This window comes from Bacillus rossius, chromosome 8 (genome assembly GCF_032445375.1).
Source record: "Bacillus rossius redtenbacheri isolate Brsri chromosome 8, Brsri_v3, whole genome shotgun sequence".
NCBI classification, from domain to species: Eukaryota; Metazoa; Arthropoda; class Insecta; order Phasmatodea; family Bacillidae; genus Bacillus; species Bacillus rossius.
This window is the reverse complement of record NC_086336.1, coordinates 1486513-1510820: the sequence shown is the minus strand read 5'-3', so window position 1 is coordinate 1510820 and position 24308 is coordinate 1486513. Positions and strand designations below refer to the sequence as shown.

Sequence of the window (24308 nt, the reverse complement as noted above, 5' to 3'; positions counted from 1 at the left end):
GGTACACACGTCCAGGTTGGCCAGCATGTCTCCCTGGCAGTGACTGTACAAGTCTTATCAGAGGTAACATCACATGGTGAGTAGAGAGCAGCAGGTGGTACTCACGTCCAGGTTGGCCAGCAGGTCTCCCTCACCGTGACAGTACAAGTCTCATCAGAGGTAATATCACATGGTGAGTAGAGACCAGCAGGTGGTACTCACGTCCAGGTTGGCCAGCATGTCTCCCTGGCAGTGACTGTACAAGTCTTATCAGAGGTAACATCACATGGTGAGTAGAGAGCAGCAGGTGGTACTCACGTCCAGGTTGGCCAGCATGTCTCCCTTGCAGTGACTGTACAAGTCTCATAAGACGTAATATCACATGGTGAGTAGAGAGCAGCAGGTGGTACTCACGTCCAGGTTGGCCAGCAGGTCTCCCTGGCCGTGACTGTACAAGTCTCATCAGAGGTAATATCACATGGTGAGTAGAGACCAGCAGGTGGTACTCACGTCCAGGTTGGCCAGCATGTCTCCCTGGCAGTGACTGTACAAGTCTTATCAGAGGTAACATCACATAATGAGTAGAGAGCAGCAGGTGGTACTCACGTCCAGGTTGGCCAGCATGTCTCCCTGGCAGTGACTGTACAAGTCTGATCAGAGGTAACATCACATGGTGAGTAGAGAGCAGCAGGTGGTACTCACGTCCAGGTTGGCCAGCATGTCTCCCTGGCAGTGACTGTACAAGTCTCATCGGAGGTAATATCACATGGTGAGTAGAGAGCAGCAGGTGGTACTCACGTCCAGGTTGGCCAGCATGTCTCCCTGGCAGTGACTGTACAAGTCTTATCAGAGGTAACATCACATGGTGAGTAGAGAGCAGCAGGTGGTACTCACGTCCAGGTTGGCCAGCATGTCTCCCTGGCCGTGACTGTACAAGTCTCATCAGAGGTAATATCACATGGTGAGTAGAGACCAGCAGGTGGTACTCACGTCCAGGTTGGCCAGCATGTCTCCCTGGCAGTGACTGTACAAGTCTTATCAGAGGTAACATCACATGGTGAGTAGAGAGCAGCAGGTGGTACTCACATCCAGGTTGGCCAGCATGTCTCCCTGGCAGTGACTGTACAAGTCTCATCAGAGGTAATATCACATGGTGAGTAGAGACCAGCAGGTGGTACTCACGTCCAGGTTGGCCAGCATGTCTCCCTGGCAGTGACTGTACAAGTCTCATCAGAGGTAATATCACATGGTGAGTAGAGAGCAGGAGGTGGTACTCACGTCCAGGTTGGCCAGCAGGTCTCCCTGGCCGTGACTGTACAAGTCTCATCAGAGGTAATATCACATGGTGAGTAGAGACCAGCAGGTGGTACTCACGTCCAGGTTGGCCAGCATGTCTCCCTGGCAGTGACTGTACAAGTCTCATCAGAGGTAATATCACATGGTGAGTAGAGACCAGCAGGTGGTACTCACGTCCAGGTTGGCCAGCATGTCTCCCTGGCAGTGACTGTACAAGTCTCATCAGAGGTAATATCACATGGTGAGTAGAGACCAGCAGGTGGTACTCACGTCCAGGTTGGCCAGCAGGTCTCCCTGGCAGTGACTGTACAAGTCTTATCAGAGGTAATATCACATGGTGAGTAGAGAGCAGCAGGTGGTACTCACGTCCAGGTTGGCCAGTATGTCTCCCTGGCCGTGACTGTACAAGTCTCATAAGACGTAATATCACATGGTGAGTAGAGAGCAGCAGGTGGTACTCACGTCCAGGTTGGCCAGTATGTCTCCCTGGCCGTGACTGTACAAGTCTCATAAGACGTAATATCACATGGTGAGTAGAGAGCAGCAGGTGGTACTCACGTCCAGGTTGGCCAGCATGTCTCCCTGGCCGTGACTGCGCAGCTCCAGCAGATCGTCCATGGCACTGTCGTCGCCGATGTTGTAGGCGCAGTAGCGCAGGCTGGGTGCCAGCTCCTCCACTCGCTGGCGGTACACGGCCTGTTCCTGCTCGGGCAGTGCTTGGGCCAGCTTCTCGTACACCATCCTGTGCATCATGCCCACTGCGTGTCTCCGTACGTCTCAGGCAGTGGAGTTGCAATTTTAGTCTTGAATGTTTTTTCTAATTAATCATATGTTGAAATTCAGTGAATAATAAGATACCCAAATTTGTTTTTAATTTGTTCAAAAAAATTTCCATGTCCTAAGTTTACGCTACCAGAAGATGGTGTGTCTGGCGCTCTCTCTAACTCCAGATTTTTGCAAAAATTTAAAATGCTCTATGGCTAGTGTAGTTCAAGATATTTTGTTGCTGGTTTTTCATGAAGGAATTAACAATTTTCTCACTTTTTAGATCTTGTTGAAGAGTTTTGTTGTGTTTCAGTAATGTTGAGATATTCATGGACTGGCCAAGATGCATACATATTTTTTTCAACAAGAGTGTAGTGTTAAGCATTTCATAATTTTCTTGCCTAAGCGAACCAGAGTATATTCTTTGTTGTTTCGTAGGCCAAAGTGACAAGTGTTTCTTCGTCGTAGTGTCCACCAAAAGGATTTAATGATTTAAGAATGTTTTGTCATTGATCGTGGTTTTGATTATGTAAGTCAAATATTAGGGCTAAGTTGTGTATGTGCATTTTTTTGATATGGGCATGAATTTTAATTCATACATTTCAACACTGCAGATGTAAATTTGCTTGACAAGGATAAGAGAAGATGGAATAACATTTTGTTGGTGACCACTACTTGACACCAGAGTTTTAATATTGTATTGAACACGAAAGAGTAAACATTTTGTAACTTTTTCCAATGTTTACTGTAAGAATTTTTATTGAGATAATATTATAACGTCTTCTTTTCACTGTTCAATGACTTCTTGATTGTGCAGAAATCTTGAGGTGTATTTTCCAAGTCTTTGTGGATATTTATATGACAGATATTAAATTTTGAAATGAAGTGATGTGATTGTTGATTAGGTTACACTTTTGTCTTTTGTTCATCTAATTGAAAAGTGAGGGGGGGGGGGGGGTAACATTGCACCCTGCCCTCCCCAGCTTTAAAAAGTATATTTTAAAGGAATAAATATTATGGTTTATTAGTAATACAGTAAATGAACTAATTATATAGCCTTCAAGGTCATAGTGACCTTATTTCAAACTTTTATTTTATTATCGCTAATATTCTTGAAATTAATTTTGATGTTTAAGTATTTTATTTAGAAAAGCCTCTTTACTATAATTTTATTGGTTTTCGTTTTGGTGACTTGGTTATTATTTGTATAAGTGTGAATTTCAGTAATCTATTGCATTTAAATGTTCTTTTTTGATAGTAATCATGCTTGTGTGTTTTATTGTGGTTTTAAAACAAGTGAGGAATTGTGTGGAGAGAAGGAAACAAATATGTGTGGCGATATAGCGGCGCCGAAAGATGATAATTTATCGCATCCGGTGTAAGAGAGACGTTTGCCCAGACTAGAGGAATATCTGACTGGGAAATCCCTGAATTCTGTATTAGATTAAAAAGACAGAGGTGTGGAAGAAGGACAGAGACAAGCGACAGAACTAGGAAAATCACGAAATAGTAATGGTAAGAATAAGTGTTGTATCCAGTAGCAAGGCATCTTTCAGGGAAGTCCCCAGCTAAATAAATTTTTCTGTAAGCTGTATGATGATTTGAGTTTTGTCAATCGTTGTTCAAGTGCTGTGCTGACACGACGTGCGAGGATGGCAGCTCATACACCATATTACGAGCTTGTAAGGATGGTCAGTTTCACGTCCGGGTGCCGGGGCTGTGCTGCAGTTAACACCAACCTTTATTTTTCAACAAGTTTCAGACATTTTACTAGAATTCGTAGGCCCCAGACGAGCAGCAAAAGCCTGGGTGGTCCGCTGGCCTACAGGAAGTATTTTCAAGTGTATTTTCGTACCTAGACGATAGACACTAGGAACTTTATTTCATGAAGGCACAGAACAGTGAGTAACGATCGGCGAAAGTGAGTCCTTTTGCTGGACCTATAGTATACAGAACATGTAATAATTTTGGCGAGAAGAATAAAAGTGGAAATTCATTTCGGACGTGTTTATTTGATAAATACAGTAGAACCTAGTTTTACGTACCCGCGATATATGAATTCCTGGGATTAACGTATTTTTTTACATGCACTGTCAATTTCCCTATACTAATAATGCATTCTTTTCCCGCCTTGTGCAAAAGCATTTCCCACTGTTTACATAGAATTAGTGCTGTATTTCGTGGCAAACCATCGGAAAGTTTAGAGAAAACAATAAATTCTCAAAATGAATAGCGTGAAGTTTAATTATTAAGCGTTACTGCATGAGTGTATGGTAACCACAGCTTTGTTCGCCATTGTAAACAACTTACTTTTTTTTTTGTGCCACGTGCTATTGTACACCATACGGCCATGAACGAAACGTATGGTGACATAAACATGAAAATTAATACAGTCAAACTTCTCTGAAACGACCCCTCACGGTTCCCAGGAATAGGGTCGTAATAGAGGGGGGGTCGGGGTCGTAATAGATGTTTTCCGAAATTTTCAGTTCATTTCAAACCCCCCCCCCCCCCCCCTTTCCATAACCGCTGCTCGCTAACCAGCCATACAATGGCAGGATGCTGTCACTCACACAATGCTAGACGGCTTCGCTTTAAACCCACTTCAACCTTCATGACAAGTCCGTCACCCTACAGGCCACCTCTAAAGAAAAGATGTCAAAAGACAGTTTATTTTTACTGGTTAGTTAACATGTACGTTTTCTGCTTGCCATAGCTAAATACACTAGAACCCCAATGTCACGAACCCCGGATTTAACGAAGCAGTGATTTTACGAATACATTCTCGGGAACCGTCAAAAAATTGGACATTTTGACCAGAATGTGAAAATCAGAAAAAAAATTTAAAAATAAAAAATTAATGAAATGAAAGATCATTAAAATCTGTTAATTTTAACACACAGCGTATTTTTGTGTCTGCTTTAATACTTCCAATAATGTTCATGTAAGAAAAAAAAAAAAATAATGGGACATTTCCTTTAAAAATATGGTAGCTGTAGGTTCTGCAACGCGAGTGGGCGCACACGAAGCTCGCCCGGCTGGCTGGCGGCAGCGGCTTCATGACGCATGAGCTCAACCCTCCCTCCTCTCGGTAACATTCTTCAAGGCTAGCTCATCCCTCCCAGACACACAAACCATCTAGTGTCCTCCCTTATAACACCCCAACTTCGCTCCCCGCTGAAAAACCTTCAGTGAGAAAATGCTCTTTTCACCCTCCCTTCTCCCGTAAAATTGGGCTATTATGAGGGAGGGGTAAGACCGTTGTAAATATTTTCGGACCTCTCCCTCCCCACTAAAACACGCCCAAAAAAAAGTATGTCAAAATATGTCACTTTTCACACCAAGTTCGAGTTTAGTCATCTCTGGCAAGGAATTTACAAGCTTTCAAACTTAAATATAAATGTATTTTAATAGCAAGGGTCCTATGAAAAGGAATGTAGAATCCCGCTGTGCGACCCTCACGGTTTCCGGAAAAACGGACTTATAAACGGAATGGTCGCAATAGAGAATTCGTGCCAGTCCCCCCCCCCTCCCCCTCCCCCCCCAAAATATATCCAAATATATAAAATACTCGCGCTAAAGGAATTCGCGTCACGCAAGTTCAGCTATGCTAGCCGGCTGGTGGTTATTTTCGTTCAAAACGTGGCGAAGGAACTTGTGTGGATCAGGTAGAAAACATTCGGCTATAAACGAACGATATAAGAACAATGCTATCCTGAAATGCTGTGACATGTTTTTGGAGTAGATAATCACAGTGACAGACCGACAGGATGCGCTCCCGCCCTTGCTGTCAGCGATGTTTATTTTGACAGCTCAAGCAATTATCTTTCCCACATCCCTTCGCAGCGTAAAAAAAGAAGAAAAACACATTGGAATGCAGATGGAAAAGTAACTATGCAGTAAAATAAATATATTTACGGCCCTGCTAAATTTTTCCATTCAATAAAATTCGAGGTATTAGTGATTTTTCAGCAGAAACTGCTGTGTGACAAATAAACAAATTGTATCATAATAACTTAAACTTATAAAGTATTTATTAACTGCGAAGGACAGTCGTATAAGCCCATAAAAATATTTATTTTACCGAGAATGGACTATACAACCTGTCTTTTGTCACACGCGGTGTGGGAGGGGAGGAGGATGCTGGCCGGCCGGACGAGTTTCTTACGCTCTCGCAGAAGCTACCACAGCGGCTTTTCGTTGGGGCGGGTAAGATAACATGACAGCTGAGACGGCTTTTCGTGCGATAGTGGATGCGTCGAGCTTGGCTAGACACTGCCGCGTTGACAGTACAGCTCTCGCCAAGATAAACGTGAACACATAGCGCCCAACAAAGTGTAACAGACTTGTTTTTCAGCCGATTTTACTCAAATTTTCGACTTTCTCTGCTCAAATTTTTCACGGTATCTCAAAAAACGGTCGTATAAACGGAATGGACGCATCAGAGGGGGGTCGCAACAGCGGGATTCTACTGTACCGAATAAAATCAAGCTGCTGTCACCAAACAAAGCATAAAACGGCCCAATGCGTGGTCGCTGCTTTATTGCTCGCGCGAGAGGCAAGACGTGGAATGTTAGAAGAAAGATAAATGCGGGGGAGACAGACGGCAGCCTGTGTGTTTCCTGCGTGGGGAATAAGTGGCGTAGCTTTTTTTTTTTTTGCTGGGAGAAGCAATTTTTTTCTATCAACACACGGGAAAAGATAATTGCTTGAGCTGTCAAAATAAACATCGCTGCGGCAGCTAAAACAAGTTGGCACTCGGCAAGAGAAACGCAGTAACACGCTACTCACCACAAGAAACTTATTTTTTGTCTAATTTTCTTCAGATTTTCGGCAATTTTTTCACGGTTCCTCGAAATCGGGTTGTAATAGAGAGGTGGTCGCAATAAATGGGGTCGCAACAAAAAGGTTTTACGTACTTTTCTTAGCGTTCCCCTTTAATCTTAAATGTACAGTAAGTCCTCGGTTTACGTCGGGGTTACGTTCCTGAAAACCGCGACGTAAATAGAAACGACGCAAAATGAGCCATGTTTCATGCCACAGGCCGACCACGGCCCAAGGTCGGCCGGAAGCGCTGGCATACAGACGTGACAACGGGCAATTTTATCAGCAAATTACAACCGACAGCGTGGGAAACAAGTCCAACTAGTACTTCTCAGCTTTATAGAATGGTTATTTAACCAGCTGCTTTATTACCTTTATTGATTGAAATATAAAAACAGATATATAGTCGTTTGGAAGACATCTTATGAAGAAAAAATCATAAATTGCAGTGAGCTGATACTGTAGGCCTACTACAAACGCATTTAATCACGATAAAGTTAACAACGGCACGTTTAAAACTCCGGCCAACTCAATGATATCATAGCGACTGAAGTGCCAAGGAGTTGGACGAAAAGGGGTAGGAGAAAATGCTGTGTCGTTGCGGGAAGTAGATAACACTTCTACGTGCGAGATACGTGGGTGGCCGAGCGGGTGGGCTGGTAGTATTGCATCACCGCGCGGAGAGCAGCGGAGAGCAGGAAGCGTCCCTCATGATGTATGATAAGATAAGGCGGTGAACGTGTAGCTTACGCTACATAGCATAAATTAACTACCGAAGGAAACAAAGAATTATAAACGAATTATATACGGTTTTTTGGTTAAAATAAAGATTTACGGTCATTGTAAATGACGTTATTGTGAATCGGCGACAACTTAAATTGAAACATGAGTACTCAAACATTAGCGACGTTAATCCGAAACGACGTAAATCGGTACGACGTAAATAGAGGACTTACTGTATTATGCATGAAAATAAAGGCGAAAACTCACATTTTAAATACACAAAAGAGCGTATTACTGTTCCATTATTAAAAAACGTTTTAAGCAACGTACGAGTTTCCTATAAATATGGCGTCTTCGTGCATATTCTGCGATGTTCATTTTAACACATTAGAAACATTCTGAAAAATCAAATGGCTGCAATGAATATCCAAACAATGCAATGGCAATTTAACTTCTATTCCTCAACGTAAACAATTATATTGATGGTGGTAGCTATCGTTTTATAGTATTATTTCTCAAAAAATCTGAAATTAATAAAACTTTAACACGTAATTAAATACAAAGTTCAAAAATCAATTGTGTTACAAAATTTCAGCACTAAGTGGCTATATCAAGATGCTTCAACATTCTCATCTCTTACACAAGAACAGCAAATTTCATGTTTAACTTTCGGCAATAATGAAGAACGGCGATATTGGATATACTGTATTTATAATTTTAATTATAGTGAAGTTCTAGTTAATATATAAAACCGTAACCGTCTCTTACATATTATTTAGTGTGGTATATATTTTCTTATTGTTTCCCATATAGTGAGATTATAAAAAAAATTTGAACATTTCCCTCATTTTGCATTTTCCCAGTTTTTACATATTTTTTTCCTGGTCCCTTGAAATATGTCAAAATGAGGTTCTACTGTATCATTAGCAGTTTCAAGTCAGTTAACAGTCGTACATAGAAATTTACACCCCAATATAGCAACAGTTGTCGAGGTATATTTCAAGTGGTTTAGTTTGTGCAAGGAACAGAAGTAGTCTTAGCCGGGCACAACTGTGACTTGTCACAGCTTGTCATTTAGAGTGAAAACACTGAAAACCAACCAGAGATTAACATATGACACACATGAATTAGTAGAAACTCACTGGGACTTCTTAAGACTCTCCATGGCCAGTCTCCACTGCTGCAGTTCGAACTGCAGCGAACCAGAAATCCAAGCAACATAGGCTTGCGCCTCCAGGCGTGTGCGCACGTCGCACTTGTTACTCTGCAAACAACATATTCACTAACCAGTCACAAGAGAAGAGAATAGTGTGTGGCACTCATTAAAAACACTCAAACACATGAAACTTATAACCAACAAACTAGCATTGTCAATTAGACCAAAAAAATCATTACATGCAAAAGGTCAATGTAAGACCAACGTAAAAACATACGGCAGATTGCAGTAGTACCACAGCATAAAAGCATAGCATTACACATTTCATAGCATTATGCATAGCATACATTACATAGCATTATGTAATTTTCCCTTTAATAAGTCTAACAAGAAAAAAAAAACAGAATATTAAAACAAAATTTTGATTCACATGATTTATCTAACAAAAATTGCTACAGGACTTGACTAACAAAAGTAAACTTCTTAACTGTTCGGGCAGGCACAAATGAATTAGTGAATCTTAAAATTCTCTTATTAGCTCTTAATTTCTTTCTGAGCAACCAAGAATTTTGCAAAGAAAACAAAACAAAAAACTATAATTAAAGCAATGAAAACTGCACTGACAAAAAATCCTAATGAAAAGTACATAGAAATCTAAAATGGTATGGAGAATAATAAGAAATTAACACCAGAAGGTACTAAATAAAAAAAATTGTATTAAATATATAATTAAAACACACATCTTTTAAGTTTCATTATACTGCTTAAGTTAACAAACTGAATAAATAAATAATATAATAATTTATAACTGTATAGGCAATGAAAAATAAAGTTGCAATAATTTACATAAAAGAAACATTGTACTTATTTTAATTCCTTACAACAAACTTTAAAAAATTAAATCTAAATTTAGCTAATGTAAAACATACTAAAAATTTAACAAATGCCAAAATATACTTCAACATTTCCATTTGACAAACAAATTCCCAATAATTAAAAGCCCCACTTACCTCACATAAATTCTGCAATTGCAAAGCGTAAGTTACAGCTTTGCGAAGACGTGACACAAGATGGAATTTCTTGCGAGGCTCCGTATTAGCTTCCTGCCGCAGTTGCATAGCAAAGCTCCACGCTCGCTCTGCCATCATCAGTGGGATGTGAACAAACCTAAAACAACAGAGCACATTGCGAGGTAAAAATATTGTTCTCCAGGAGGCAGTGATACAAGAAACAACAAAGGCCAGGTAGATATAGGTATAGTATAGTATATTAAAACCAAATATTCTAGTAGGATGATATAGGAAATGCATGCCTTTTAACACGGTGAATGCTGGTGACACCTGACTGCAGCAATCCTAGCAGCTTTTTCAGAAGAACGCCCGTGAAATTTAAATTCCCTTGTATTACAATGGGCGATCTCAGCACAGATTCTCTCGTCTTTTGAAATCATGTTCTCATAGAGTAATGAATTTACACTCCTCACTTTTGTATGAAAACAGTGTATTTAATCAAAAACAAGTTACTTAACTTTAAACCTGGATTTTTCTAAATTGTTTATTTCTTAAATAATTCCATGAAACAATATAACATTTATAAAATTTTAATTTCCTAGAATAGGTGCTCATTGAAGGCGGAAAAAAAAATAAAATAAAAATTTAAAAATTGTATTTTTGAGTAATACTGTTAAAATGTGATAATTTATTTATTTATTCTTGTCTTTTTCACAAATTTCTACACAAATAAACAAATTGCCACATGACCTGCTGAGCAGTGTTTTGTACCTCTTCCCCCCAACATCGAGAACCAGCGCTGTATTGACATGTGCCTGGATTAGTTGAAAAACTAAACGCTCTGCATTTAAACTAATGCTGGTTTTGACCGCTGGTTTTTTTTTACTGCCATTCAAATTTTTCCCTGGGTGTGACAGATGACCGAGATAAAACTTCCAAATTTCTTAGAAAGTGAAAGTGAAAGTGAAGTGGGGAGCGGTAGCAGGATCCATCTCCCTTCCTCTCCTCGCTTTGTTACGGCTACGAGGCAGCCCCTCCCTCTTCTCATTCACCGAAACTTCTTTCATTTTTTTTTTGTAACTGCCTGCTTGCGATTTTAAAAAAGGCTACGTAAATAACAGTTATCAATATTTACAGTCTTTAAATGTTAATTGCTCCACATAAGAAATGCCCGACAATGTGGTTAGTGCAAGGCAACGAGCTGACCAGTTTAAAAATGACGGTGTTTATACATCCAATGCTGTTACACTAATGTGTAAATGCTGCAACTGTCAAGTTATGTTTGAAAGAAAAGTTGCAAAGCATGTAAAAAAAGACAAACATGTGAACACCAGGCAAAAATACAATAGCGGTAATGATGTTGAACAATGACCCTTCTGCATCAGTATTCAGGACTTTAAATAAGTGTTACTACCCAAAGAACATCATCCTTAACAAGTCAGAAGACGTTATTTCACTAATGAAAACTATTCCCAAACTGCATCATTTGAGAGTTACGAAAAAAAACCCAAAGAAGATGTGCAAGATATCTGCTGGACAGAAAAGTACATAGATATGTTGAAAGTGCTGTTGCGTGTAGCCTTGTCAGTCAGTCAGTCAGTCAGTCAGTCAGTCAGTCAGTCAGTCAGTCAGTCAGTCAGTCAGTCAGTCGGTCAGTCAGTTGTTGTTTGAGTGCTGTGCCAAGACGTTGCGCAGTTCGCCAGCTCAACAAAACACAGTTTGTGTGTGATTACACCTATCCCTCACTTAACACGACTAATTTGTTCCTAAAATTGCTAGTGTCATTCAAAATCGCGTATTCTCAAGCATTAGTTTCTATAAATAGCAAGGATAATTTATTTAATGTGTTCCAAAATTGTGTAGGAAAATATACTTTACGTAATATAAATGCTTTGAATAACACTCAACTATAAATGGTTTATACTTTATGTGCCTCCCATCGCACTTTGTACGAGAAATACGACACCGCGTAACGGGATACACCTACGTGGTTATGTACTGACGTCGTCCGGGCCTGCGGCCCCTTTGAGCCCGATATGACACCGCCCAACCACCGTCTCTATTCAAACCTCCCGCTCGTGCGTGTGTGCGTGTGTTTCCAGCCCAGCAAGAGGGCGCTTAGATGCAGTGCGCCGCACCCCTAAATGTGTAATTAATATTGTAACCCTTTTTCTTTCATTCTTTTGCCCCAGTGTTTTGTAATCATGTGTTTCTTCAATTTAAATATTATGTTAATGATAAAACTATAGACGTTGCCCGGGCGGACCCGAATAGGCACGGACTTGGACGAGGGTAGAAATGTTTTATAATAATTCTCAATAACTACGTAAACATTAATGTATTTTAAATTGCCAGTAATTTTTATATATTTATTAATGTAATCTATTATTTACTTAACTTTCGCCGGAGCACGGAATCGCAGGATGTTGTAACGGTAATTGTGTTCGGCGCGAAGGGCGCCATGTTGCCACCTGCAAACCATGATCTCAGCCCAGTCGTTCTCTCCCGCCAGCCGAGGGCGGTCGTGTCGCTGCCTTGAGGCGACCACGTGCGTGGTCAGCCTCCTCTAAGCCGATTCGTGCCTCAGGCGTTTTCTCAGTTGTACCAGTGAAGGAACGTGTACGGAAATAAATCGTGAGTAAAATAAACCAATTAACTGTGTTACGTGTCTTTGTGTTCGGGGGACCACGTGGGACCCCAACCTGGTCGGCGGCGTGTGGGACGCCCAGAGAACCCACTGCGTGATAGAAGCGTGCCCGACGCTGAGAGCGGGCTTAGGTAGGGTCGAGAGCGGCGCATTTAATATCTAGAGGGCCAAATATCTCGCCGCACACGGGCCACGTAACGCCCTGGGTTAGAGTCTCTCGCCGGGTCCACGTGCCCACTCACGTGGTGGCGCCCACTATTTAGTACCGATAATTTCTCCATAACACCGTACGCCCTCAGTACTTTATTGTCAGTTGGCTGGCTGACTTTCCCGCCTGGGCGTGACCTTCAACTCACGTCACGTACATTTCCAAACCATCCTTTACTGACAGTGAAATCAATATTACTGCCAAAAATTAAAGTGCTTATTTGCGTATCACCACCTGGTTTACACCAATTTTGTCAGGCCAATGATTATTTTTTTCATTGCAACATTCATTTAACAACCTTTTCCACGTGGATCATCTGTTCATTTCTGTTTCGGTATCTAACGTCAAATATATTCCAGCTAGTACAACCAACAGCATCAGATTTATATAAACTTTTGGTAAGAGTCCTTATTTCGTACGATTGTGCACACAGTTGACTTGCTTAAATCTAAAGTGCGACCAACATAAGCGTGGCCTTCATGACAATCTGCGCGTCGTAATACTTATAGTTTTGTCTTGAACACGATGCATTATGAGTGATCAAGCACGTAGTTACCGGCAGCTGAATGGGAAGACGTTGCTTTTGTTTGAGTGAATTCCCTCCATAGCTGATGTTTGTACAACAGCCGATAGCATAGCCAGACCTGCGCACGTATCTCTTCCCCCCTTGTTTGGCTACCTGTATCCCACAGCACATCTGTTGTTTACAGAAGTTGAAACAGACTTCGTGGCGTCGTGCTCGACCTTTTTTTTTTTTTTTTTTGCCTGCCGAGATTTCATGCTAACTGAAATTTACAGACGTGCTATTCAAGACTGGGGCAGTAAAATTGACATCGCGCTAAATGAATCCACGCAATCTGAAGACGTGCTAAGTGAGGGATAGGTGTATAGGCACATAATTTAACCCCTGGTTAGCTAGAATTAGTAGGCTCTGGACGTGATGCGCAGGCCCATGTGGTCCATTGGTTCACCAGAATGTTCCCGGGTATCTCGTACCTAGAAAACGAAGTTGCTAGGGACATTACTTCGAGAAGGTGGGATCTACAATAGTGAGCAAGTGTTTTCTTTCGGGTATATCGTGTAAAAGACTTGTATTTTTATCGAGAGAGAAATAAAAAATTCATAATTTAGTTCAAACACTATAATTTACATTCAAGCAGTAAAAGTTTCATATAATTTAATAATCACAGACAGAACTCTTAACACCCATCTACATGCTGGCTTGGGGAGGGATGAGTAAACGTCAATTAAGCCACTTATAACAATTCAAAAACTTGTTTGTTATTTTACAAGTTATTTTCAAAAAAAAACCACATGTACCCATCCAAGGAACTTTTTAAACTATTAAATGTATTTGATATTAAAAGATTGTTTATAAGAGCTGCAATAATTTATATGTATCAAAGGGATAATCAGTTAAATTATATAGATCATAACTATCCTACACGGCATAGACAGAATATAAATTTACAAATCCCTCAATTTCATAAAACAATATCTCAGAGATCTTTAGAATTTATGCTTCCAAAAATTGTTGTTATTCTTCCTGCCAAACTAAAAACTAAAAATTATTTTCAAATGAAAAAATATGTTAATATTTGGCTACATAATTTAACTGATGAAGAGATGGCTTTAGTATTTAAGTAAGTTTTATATATTGTTATAACTTTGTACCTGTACTTTACTTAAATACTAATTTTTATTTAATTATATTTTCATTTATTCATGTAACAATGTTATAATTTATACGTTTTTTGTTTATACATAATATTGAATTTTAATAAATTGCTCTTTTTAACTTTCAACATTTGTATAACTAATGTAAAGTTTCTTAGGTTATATTTTATATAATTATTTCTCAGTTATTATACATTTACAAATGTTTACAATCATCAAAATACCGCATGTAATTTGAAGTGACTAGATGCACTCACATACAAGCTTGCTTTCGTGAGTGCTAAATTTCCTGGTTAATTAAGTGAATATTGTTAACAAAGTGTAAAAAATGGGAAATAAATTAATGTTATTATTATTATTATTATTATTCTGATTAAGGTTTTTTTTTTTAAGTGTTATCATGTAAGCCAGGTACGATTGTGACTTGTTACAAATGGCACCCTACGTGAGATGGTTCGTATTTCTACATGACCTGAGAACTGAAATCTTTATAATTGCTGAGTGAACTTTTCAACGAAATTATGGAACTTCACTCGTGTATATCGCCTAGCTGCGCGTGGTAGTTTCTTCATCAAGTCAACAGGGAATGTCTACATTTCGAGGAGCTGAGAGACGTCCGAACATTGGAATATCGTCGGCAACGAGACCGAGTTAAACAACATGTAAGCAGCGACATCAGCAAGGTATGTCGTTGGCGGTAAACATAGCCAGGACCATGCTTCAGAATTATTGTTAATAAGTAACAGCAATAATATTGATTTTGTTTCTAGAACATCAAGAATTAAGGTTGTTCTTCACTCTAAATGACTGCAAAATGTAAAAGGAAAATAAAAATATTGTTATCAGAGATTTGCAAATGATGGTAAAAGTAAAAATTCTGCATCCATCACATACTTTTTTTTATTTTTACCGTTGATCGAGGTCAACTAGCAACCCAAAGGGAACTTAAATGAAAGTCCCTACCCTTGGCAAGTTCATGAGTTAAAAACTGTAATTCAGAGTGTATTTTTGCACTGCTTTCAAGCTTTATCTTCACTGTTAGTTATCGTTGCTCGCCAAACATCTTCGATTCCCTCAATTTTCTCCGCACTATTGCAATGGTTGCAGTCTACCGTGCAAGGTCGTTGGGAGAGTGTCAGTGTCAGTGACACTACTCCAAGGGGGATGGTTGGCCGACCCTTGTAATCCAGCTGGGCACACGTGGCACGCGTGACTTAATTCCCCTTTTGGGGCCACGGCTAGACTCTGATGTCCCACTCAGGTACCTGGCCCGTGTTGCAGCCTTGCCTCCTAGCACACATGTAACAATATGTATGAATGGACTATGTAATAAAATCTTTCCATTCAATTTTTACCCACTTCTCGATGTCCGAATGTGTTGAAATTTTGCATACATATAAAGAACCTCTGACAATACAATATTTTGATAGATTAAGACCATAAAGATAAGGGGAAGTGGTATAAAAAGGAGGGGGGGGGGATCAGATGGTCAAAAAAACACTAATTTTGAGCTATGGGTAATAACCAAGTTTTTTGTGTATACATGAGGTTGAAGCAAGGTAGAAATTTTCCCAGGGGTAGACAGTGCCCCTGGAGATGGTGAGGGGTTAAAGACCCAAAATTTTAAAACACAATGCTTTTCGATTTGGAGTGTTTCCGATCCAAAAGGTTGGGTTATAATGGAAAATGTACCCAGGCTTCCTCTTTATAGGGGGGGGGGGGGGGGGGTTGTCTGTAATGCCCCTAAATGTAGAAAATTTCAAAAATATATTCTTTTTGAATTAAAGTGTTTCCGAGGTCAGGTTTTGGTGCAAAATATGCCCGGGGTTCATTAATGGCAATATGGGTACCATATCTGAAATTATCTGGCCACTCTTCCAGCCTGATCAAGTGTATGGTATGGACATTTCAGTTTTCAGTGAAATATTGAAATATAGCAATTGTACTGCTGAAAGGCAAATGTTGCCATTATACTGAGTTGGGCCTCTACCGTGCATAAAATGTAATGCTGCACTGTAGATTATGCCATTTTTATTTGGGATCACATCTCTTTGCTCCCGTACAGGCTTATGTAGCTCTTCGTCACATAAAGTCATTGGATGGTCTCCAAATAGAAGAATTTGATTGCTCTAAGATAGCAAGAAAAGTTCCATGTAATGTTGACGCATTAGCTGAAATGACAAGATTACTTGAACATTAATGACTAATTTTAAGTTAATTGTAACAAATAAATATTTTAATGGCTCATTTTAGTGTTTTTAATATCATATCATCAACTACAGAGCATGTAGCTAAACATGGCACAGCAGTTGACTCTCCTACTACTCTACCTGCAGGGCAGCTAGAACCAATCAATACCTTATTGTATCAAGAGGCACTGTAATGAAATGCCCCTACATTTATTTGAACACACCTCTAATCCTCAAAATGTACCCTGACCATCTGTAGTCAAAACTGTCTTAAAAATAAATATTACAAGTATAGTAAGTTTCTGAAAGTGTAGAGCCAATATTCTGGTGTCAAGTTGCACATCACACTTACTTCTCATCCTTGAGCAGGGACTCGGTGATGATCTTCTTCTTGAAGTGTCGCTTGTCGCCCTGCGTCACGTGCAACACCTTGCGCAGTCTGCGCAAGCGTCGCGAGCAGTAGCCCCTGTGCACGCAGACACCGAGCTCATGAACGCAGTGATGTGCCTACCACCTTGTTCCCTATGTCCTGAGAGAGATGCAACTCACCAGGAATGTTACTTCGCTATATCAACTATAATCGTAATTAATTCCACCCAATTCATTATTAGATAGTGTTTACATGATGCTATTAAAAATTAATAATCAGACCAATCTACCACTATTTCGAAAAAATATTCCATGTTGAGACCCTGCTTCGTTACATTGTTATTTTATGTATAGATGCCAATGAATTAGCAATGCATTAATTTTTTTACCTGACGCTAGCTCTCCCGTATTGGTGCGTGCATACATGAATTTGCTGTTGCCAGCTGATACACAGTTCTTGCACCAAAGCCACCTCCTGATTTCAGTTAATTTTGATAAGAGTAATTCATTATTCAGAGTGTCAAACACTTTAGTAAAGTCTAGAAACAATAAAATGGCTACATTTGAGTCATCTAGTGTTCAATATACATCATTGGTTATATCCAGAAGTGTCATATACATATGGCCAGAATGAAATCCTGATTGTCTTTCGTATTCAGTATTACCTTTTTCAATATACTCGCTTAGTTGTCGGTGGAATAATTTTTCAATTATTTGGAATGTGGCAGGTGAAATACTAATTGAGTGTAAGTCTTCTAGCTCTCGTGGATATGCTGTTCTAGCTACAGGAATAATTTTTGATTGTTTCCACTGGTTTGAGAAGTCAGAATTTTTGACAGAAAAATTTATGTCAGTTAAAGTCAGAACAGAGTCTGGCGTACACAGTTTTATCATCTGAATGCTAATTCCATCCAAACATATTGCCTTGGTTTTACTCTAATTTATGATTGGTTGAAGGTTCTATACAGAGAGTTTGCTTTTACTGGTGAACAGATAGTTGCGGATTAAATAAAGAAATCATTAAGTTCTTCGTGCAATAACAGTTCCCATGGAATTTCCAGAGTTCCAGGTATAGACACGTGAAAACATTTTAAGTCATACTATAATTGCTTCGACACTTTGTGCGTGTTGGATTTTCACAGAAAAAAATAAGTTTGTTGTGGCACATGACATATTTAACTCTGTTACGCAATAATTTAAAACTATATAAGTCTTGTTCTAAACATGACTTTAATAATTTTTTTTTCTTTGCAGAGTTCCTTTACGGTATTAGAGTACAAACTTCTGACGTTTTCCAAGGTGCATCCTTTTTCATTCTTCTAACTCTTGCCCGCCGCAGGGGTGCATGCTTATCGAATAGGTTAGTAATGATATCATTAAACTCTTTAAGCATTTGTCACTGTTTCGTGTTTAGTACACTCATTCCAGGTTGCCACACTAAGATCTTGTTAAAATAAAACTGGATTAAAGTTTTTGTAATTTCATATTAATTTAGTGCTTGGTTTATAAACAGAGAGCGGGAAAGGCATATGTAATACACTAAATTGTGGTCAGTAAAACCAATCATTTCATCCTGACTTTATCCTCATTGTTTACTATTATGAGGTCTATTCATGTTACAGTTGTAAAGGTAATCCTAGAAGATTGCTGTACCCTACCTAAACTTTTCACCCGAGTTAAGTTCTAGCAAACGCACCTGTATCGTTGGTAGTCGCTGTGCCGCAGTCCGTGTTGTTGCTGCGCATCCTTGATGATCTTCAGAACTGACACCAGTCAAGGAACAAACACAACAAGGTGGGAATGTCTGCTCCTGGGAAGTATAGTATGTTGAGCTGTCACCTCTGAGAGTGAAGTGAACACTTACCCAAAGAAACAATTAATTGCAACTGTTTTTTCTCAATAACACCTACATGACCCCAATGCAAAGAAACTTAAATACAGCTCTGCAAACTCCCTCACATCTTACATGAAAACCATACAGCACGTTGCTAGAGTAGTGTTGTTGTTCATGTAATGTACAGCACACCGACCAGTTTATCTGCTCTATAAGTGCGCTGGCATATCATGCAACATTTATGAATAAAAGCCCTTTTACATTATCTAATTTTGTTTCAAATTATATCTAACTTATATTTTTTATATTGTTTTGTTAGTGTATTATGATGTTGTATTTTATTTATAATGTTACTGACAAAACCTGGACATATGTACTGTCAAATATAGGACGCTAATAAATGAAATGAAATGAAATGAGATACAATGCCATTAATGGCACATCTCAGAACGTCAGAACTCAGCCACCTTGTCTTTCAAGGAATCTGAGGCTCCAAATCCTTCAAACATATTTGTTCCAGGAATGTTCTAAATTTTCTTGAAGCAATTTTTTGTTGTCTTTGTTTCTAATGAGTCTAATGCTTTTGCAGCACTTGCATGTCTCTTGGCACTGTTTTTTCAATGTTTGGTTAAATAAAAAGGAACAGTAACATTAAATATTTTAATATAATATTATGATTTAAAAGGATAAAAGCTTTCTCAAAAAGGTTTCACCCTTGGAAATCAAAAATAAACCAGAAATAAACAACTTTGCAAATAAATATGATTTTTGTTTAAAGGCGCAGGCAACCAGTAATTAAGAAAACATCAAAATTTGTATTATGTATAGGGACATCAGTTTTTTTTATTTTGATAGCCTGTAAGTCTTAAAAGAAGAAAATCTCTGGGTTGAAATTTTTTGTGAATTCAGTGCATCAATGTAGCTACACATCCCCACAAAAGTAATATTAATAACATATTTATTTTGGGAAAAATATGCTTAGGAAAATTGAAAACTTATGTCAGTTTTTTCTATTTGGATGCAATTTTACTTAAAAGTGTTCTGAAGATAATAAAAGATGCATGTTCCTGAATAAACTGGTTTCAGTTTCATCAACCTCAGGTGCATCAGTTACAAGTAGCATAAGCTTTCGTAAGCCCTTACAAATGCAAAACTCAGCATGATTTGTAAAACAAAAATTGTTGCCATCGAAATCCAGAAAGAGATAAAAAAAAAAAATTTCTCCAATCATGTAGGAATAAATAAAAAAAATTAGTTAATTTACTATAAATTTGTTAAGAAACCACCTTTGAATCACTTGACATGGAATCATCCTTAGGTTAGTATAGCTACATTAAAAATACTGTCAAATTTTTTTATGGTTGCTTAGGAACTACCAATTTGTGATGTAGTTATTGTGACCTAAAAAACTATTCACACAATTTCACTGTATTTTTAATGTAGCTATACTAACCTAATCAACCATCCACACTTTTTAAAAGGGTATTTTTAATGTAGCTCGACTATTCTCTAATTTTCTCTTCACATGTCTATCACAGTTAAAAGATGTCATGGACATCCTGCAATATGTGCTACTGAGTTGCTCGTGTGAGGGGTGAACTTCAGTAACCTTCAGGTAACTTTGGAACTATTCGGACCTCGGAATGGTCTTGTGTAAACTGGTTGTTATGCTACATCATAATTCCTAAGCAACCATTAAAAATATTTTACAGTATTTTAAATGTAGCTATATACTAACCTGTCTACAATATATTTAAGTTTTTTTTAATAAAGCTAACCTAATCCAAACAACCATTTTCACAATGTAACAAACTAGTAATATTTATACCCAACATTCACAAACACAGCCTCGGAATGGACTGTTGTGAATGTTAAGTTTGCAGATTCTGTAATTCTCCATGTACAATATAAGAATGTTAATAAAAAATAAATGGTGACAGCTGCATCAATGTACCAGGTATTATAATGTAGGCTATAAACTGTGATTTCTCAGGGTAATTATCGGACATCTCGGCTTTTTAGAACAGAAAAAAAAAAATCAAAAAATATTTTTCACATACACACATCCCTAAATTTATCTGAAGGGATGGTTTCTTAATTCCTACTGATTCAAGGAAAATAACAGTTTAAAGCTTACATAACTATACCTGTTTTCACAGTGCCACCACTATTAATTCTTTACCAGGATTGTGTATCTTTTTCTTTAGCACAACTGTAGCCAACTATGGAGAACAAATAATACGCTAATTCTCCCATTTCATATACCTATTGAAGTTTATACCTGGATCCTGAAGGATTGATCCTGTTGTATATGACACTTGCTGTTTTAGTTTAATATGTCGAAAGATCCTGATAGCATGATTCTGATCGCTTGATCCTGTGATACATAATGCTTGCTGTTTTAATTCAGTTGTTCAAAAGATCCTGTACATACAAAAAAAATATTGTCATATAATAATGAATTATAATCATAAGTTGAATAAAAAGGGATTTTATTTTTTAAATATAATCATAATTCATTCTTATTTTGCAATTTATTTCATGTGCAGGATCTAACGAAGTACTGAATTAAAACAGCAAGCATCATGTACCACAGGATAAAGTCAACAGAATCATGCCATCACGATCAAGCCTTCCGGATTCAGGGATAAACTGGCAAACATGAAACACAGAATATATAATGACTGTAATCAAATAATTCTTCGTAAAGACTGCAAAATTCAACGTGTCAGCTACTTCAGTGCACAGCACATATTCCTCACAGAAAATAAATGATGTTAACACTTCTATTCAAAATTGCAATGTAAATAAACAAACATTTTGTAATACAATTACTTATTTTAATAAAACAACATAAAATATAAGTATTAAAAAATACCTTACAATTGTAACAGTAATTATTTAAATGAATTTTTGACGTGACAACGTCTAATAAATCGATGAACGCTGGCTGCACGCACGAAAAAAAGTCCCACTACGGATGTGTTCTGTCAGCTCATAGTACGCATGCGTGGCATCTCTCTTCAAGCTCATTGTACGCATGCGTGGCATCTCTCTTCCACTCGTCGTTTGAATTATTAATATTATGTAATTTAACGATCGTCCACCGATTTTCAGCACAATCGGTACGGTTATTTAAAAGTAATGTTGAAAATTCAAATACGTTTTGAACCAACAATGGTGTTTTACAGTTACACATAATAATTCAAATTACACCCGGGATCTTTTGCACAATGTTTTAAAAAAATATTGTAACACATTATAAATAAGTTTGGTGTATTTGGGATGCGTATTTGTTATAAAATCGTGTTAATATTTTACCCCTACCGTGAACAAAGTTTTATATATATATATATATATATATATATATATATATATATATATATATATATATATATATATATATATATATATATTTGAAACTACATTACCTTACTATGGCCTCATGGGCAATATGGATAGCGTACCTAACTCTTAAACTAAAGGTTGTTGGTTTGAAACCCGGCAGCTGTGAATTTTTTTTTTTTACTTGTAAAAATAAATATGGCGCACGCAACATTTCAAAAGTAATAAATATATTTGAATTAATGAATGCAAATAAAAGTAAATTTATTAATTCAATTGCACATTTCATTTCACTCCTTTGTATCCATACAAAATAGTGATAATTCAATAAAAATGATTCAAATTAAAAAAAAATTACTTCCTCAAAGAATATAATAATTTTAATGCCTAAATGGTTTGGTTGCAGAAGCCTATTACGGCTCAGTCTCAGGCCGAATATGATATTTCCTTTTCTTCTGGATCAATCATTTCATCAATGTTTTGTTATGACGTTGTCACGTTAAACTATCGTCCGTAAACCGACTTTACAGACAACCAATTTTTTTTATTATTATAACACCACCTTCATTGACTTTTAAGTTCTTAAAAAAAATTTTTAAAAACTCACACAGGTAAACAATGAATGTCGGCGATTGCGTGAATACATAGCTATTGTAATGTAAGCTATAAACTGTTATTTCTTCACAAACCAGTAGGAATTAAGAAAACTTCCTCTCAGGGTTAATTCAGGAACGTCTCAAGTAAATGGAAAACATATATTCCTATTTCTCATGGGTAAACAATAAATGGCAGCACCAGCATAAAAGTGCAGGCATGGTAATGCAAGATATAAAAATTTAATTTTTTCACACACTAGTAGGAATTACAAAACAATCTTTTCGGAGTAAATTTAGGGACGTGTGAAGTGTGAATACCGTTTTCCGATTTTTGACGTGACGTCTAATAAATCAATGAACGCCGGCTGCACGCACGAAAAAGTGTCCTGTTGCACACATTGTCCCGTTATGCTCATTTCATATTGCTCTTTGCTAACCTGAACCTCCTAGCATTGCGACCGAGTCTGTAGCGTAATTCTATTTTCATTCATTTCAATGTAACATTTTCATTGCTCTTTGCTAACCCCTTCCTCCTAGCATTGCTGCAGAGTCCGTGGCGCAAATATATTATTTTTGACTGCATCTTGGTGTTGGGTAAGCCATTTTCCTTCACATCATCCTTGAAACACTCCCATTTGTTTCCTACTTTTCCTATCATTGTCCTATCCTTAACAGAATAACACAGATTGGAAGAAGTTAAATAGCAAACATGTATAAAAGATATAGTTAAAATAATCTCTTCGTTAAAGTAATAAACATATTTGAATTAATGAGTGCAAATAAAAGTAAATTTATCAAGTAAATTGTAGATTTAATTTCACTACTTCTTTGTATCCATACAAAATAGTGATAATTCAATAAAAGTGATTCAATTTTATTCATAAAAGTATGCAATCATTTCATCAATGTTTTGTTATAACGTTGTCACGTTAAACTATCGTCCGTAAACCAACTTTACAAACTATTTTTTTTTCTTTCATTCTAAAAAGTCGCTATGTCCGAATATTACCTTTCTCAGAAACCAGTTCATATATAAAGACGCTGTTTTCAAAGTCAATACAGTAACGTCTCTTAGTTTTCGCATAAAAGGATTTTCTGAATGTTATTATTTATTTACAGATAAGCCTCGACGGAAAAATTTACCTTTACTACAAATCTTCGCGTCACCGCCGTCGCGCTATTGTGATTACAGCATAATTGTAAAATTGGTCTTACAAGATGTTACACATTGAGGTTATGAACAAGCTAACAAACCTACAGATCTTACATCCTTGTCTTAGAAAAAGTTCTGAAATTAAAAAATTTCTAGATTTAAAAGGATACTTTCAATTGAAAATATAGGTTGTAATTCAGGTTCGTTTACTGTAGCAGCATCAGTTTCCAGCTTGGTTTCAAACGTGTCTTCTACTTTGACAACCATAGCGTTGTTATGCAAAAAAAAATAACTTTTTATTTTATTTTAGAATAATAAAGGGAAGTAAATTCAAGCAATAAAAGCGGAACTTTTTAACAGTGAAATTTTTAAGACAGAAAAATGGAATTATAACCCAAATCACGATAAAGAAGGAATGCATTTACAGGAACAACCACGGACTAAAGGTGTCTTAGCACCATAGATAAGACAAAACAAACACAACAGTTTTTTTAAAACTGTTTTAGAAAACTGTTGTGTTTTATTTCGTCTTTTCGT

At 37.7% G+C, this 24308-nt stretch overlaps 1 protein-coding gene across 1 annotated transcript in view; it reads right to left on the bottom strand.

The window, feature by feature from the left end:
- LOC134535441 (signal recognition particle subunit SRP68) overlaps positions 1-24308 on the bottom strand; it is a 46690-nt gene extending 22382 nt beyond the window's left edge. The window contains exons 1-6 of the mRNA XM_063374542.1: positions 23942-24308; positions 18540-18606; positions 16827-16940; positions 9754-9910; positions 8730-8851; positions 1834-2017 (exon numbers count right to left, since the gene is read on the bottom strand). Coding sequence (XP_063230612.1) covers positions 1834-2017; positions 8730-8851; positions 9754-9910; positions 16827-16940; positions 18540-18606; positions 23942-24038 — 741 coding nt within the window. The 5' untranslated portion in view covers positions 24039-24308. The remainder of the gene's footprint in view (positions 1-1833; positions 2018-8729; positions 8852-9753; positions 9911-16826; positions 16941-18539; positions 18607-23941) is intronic.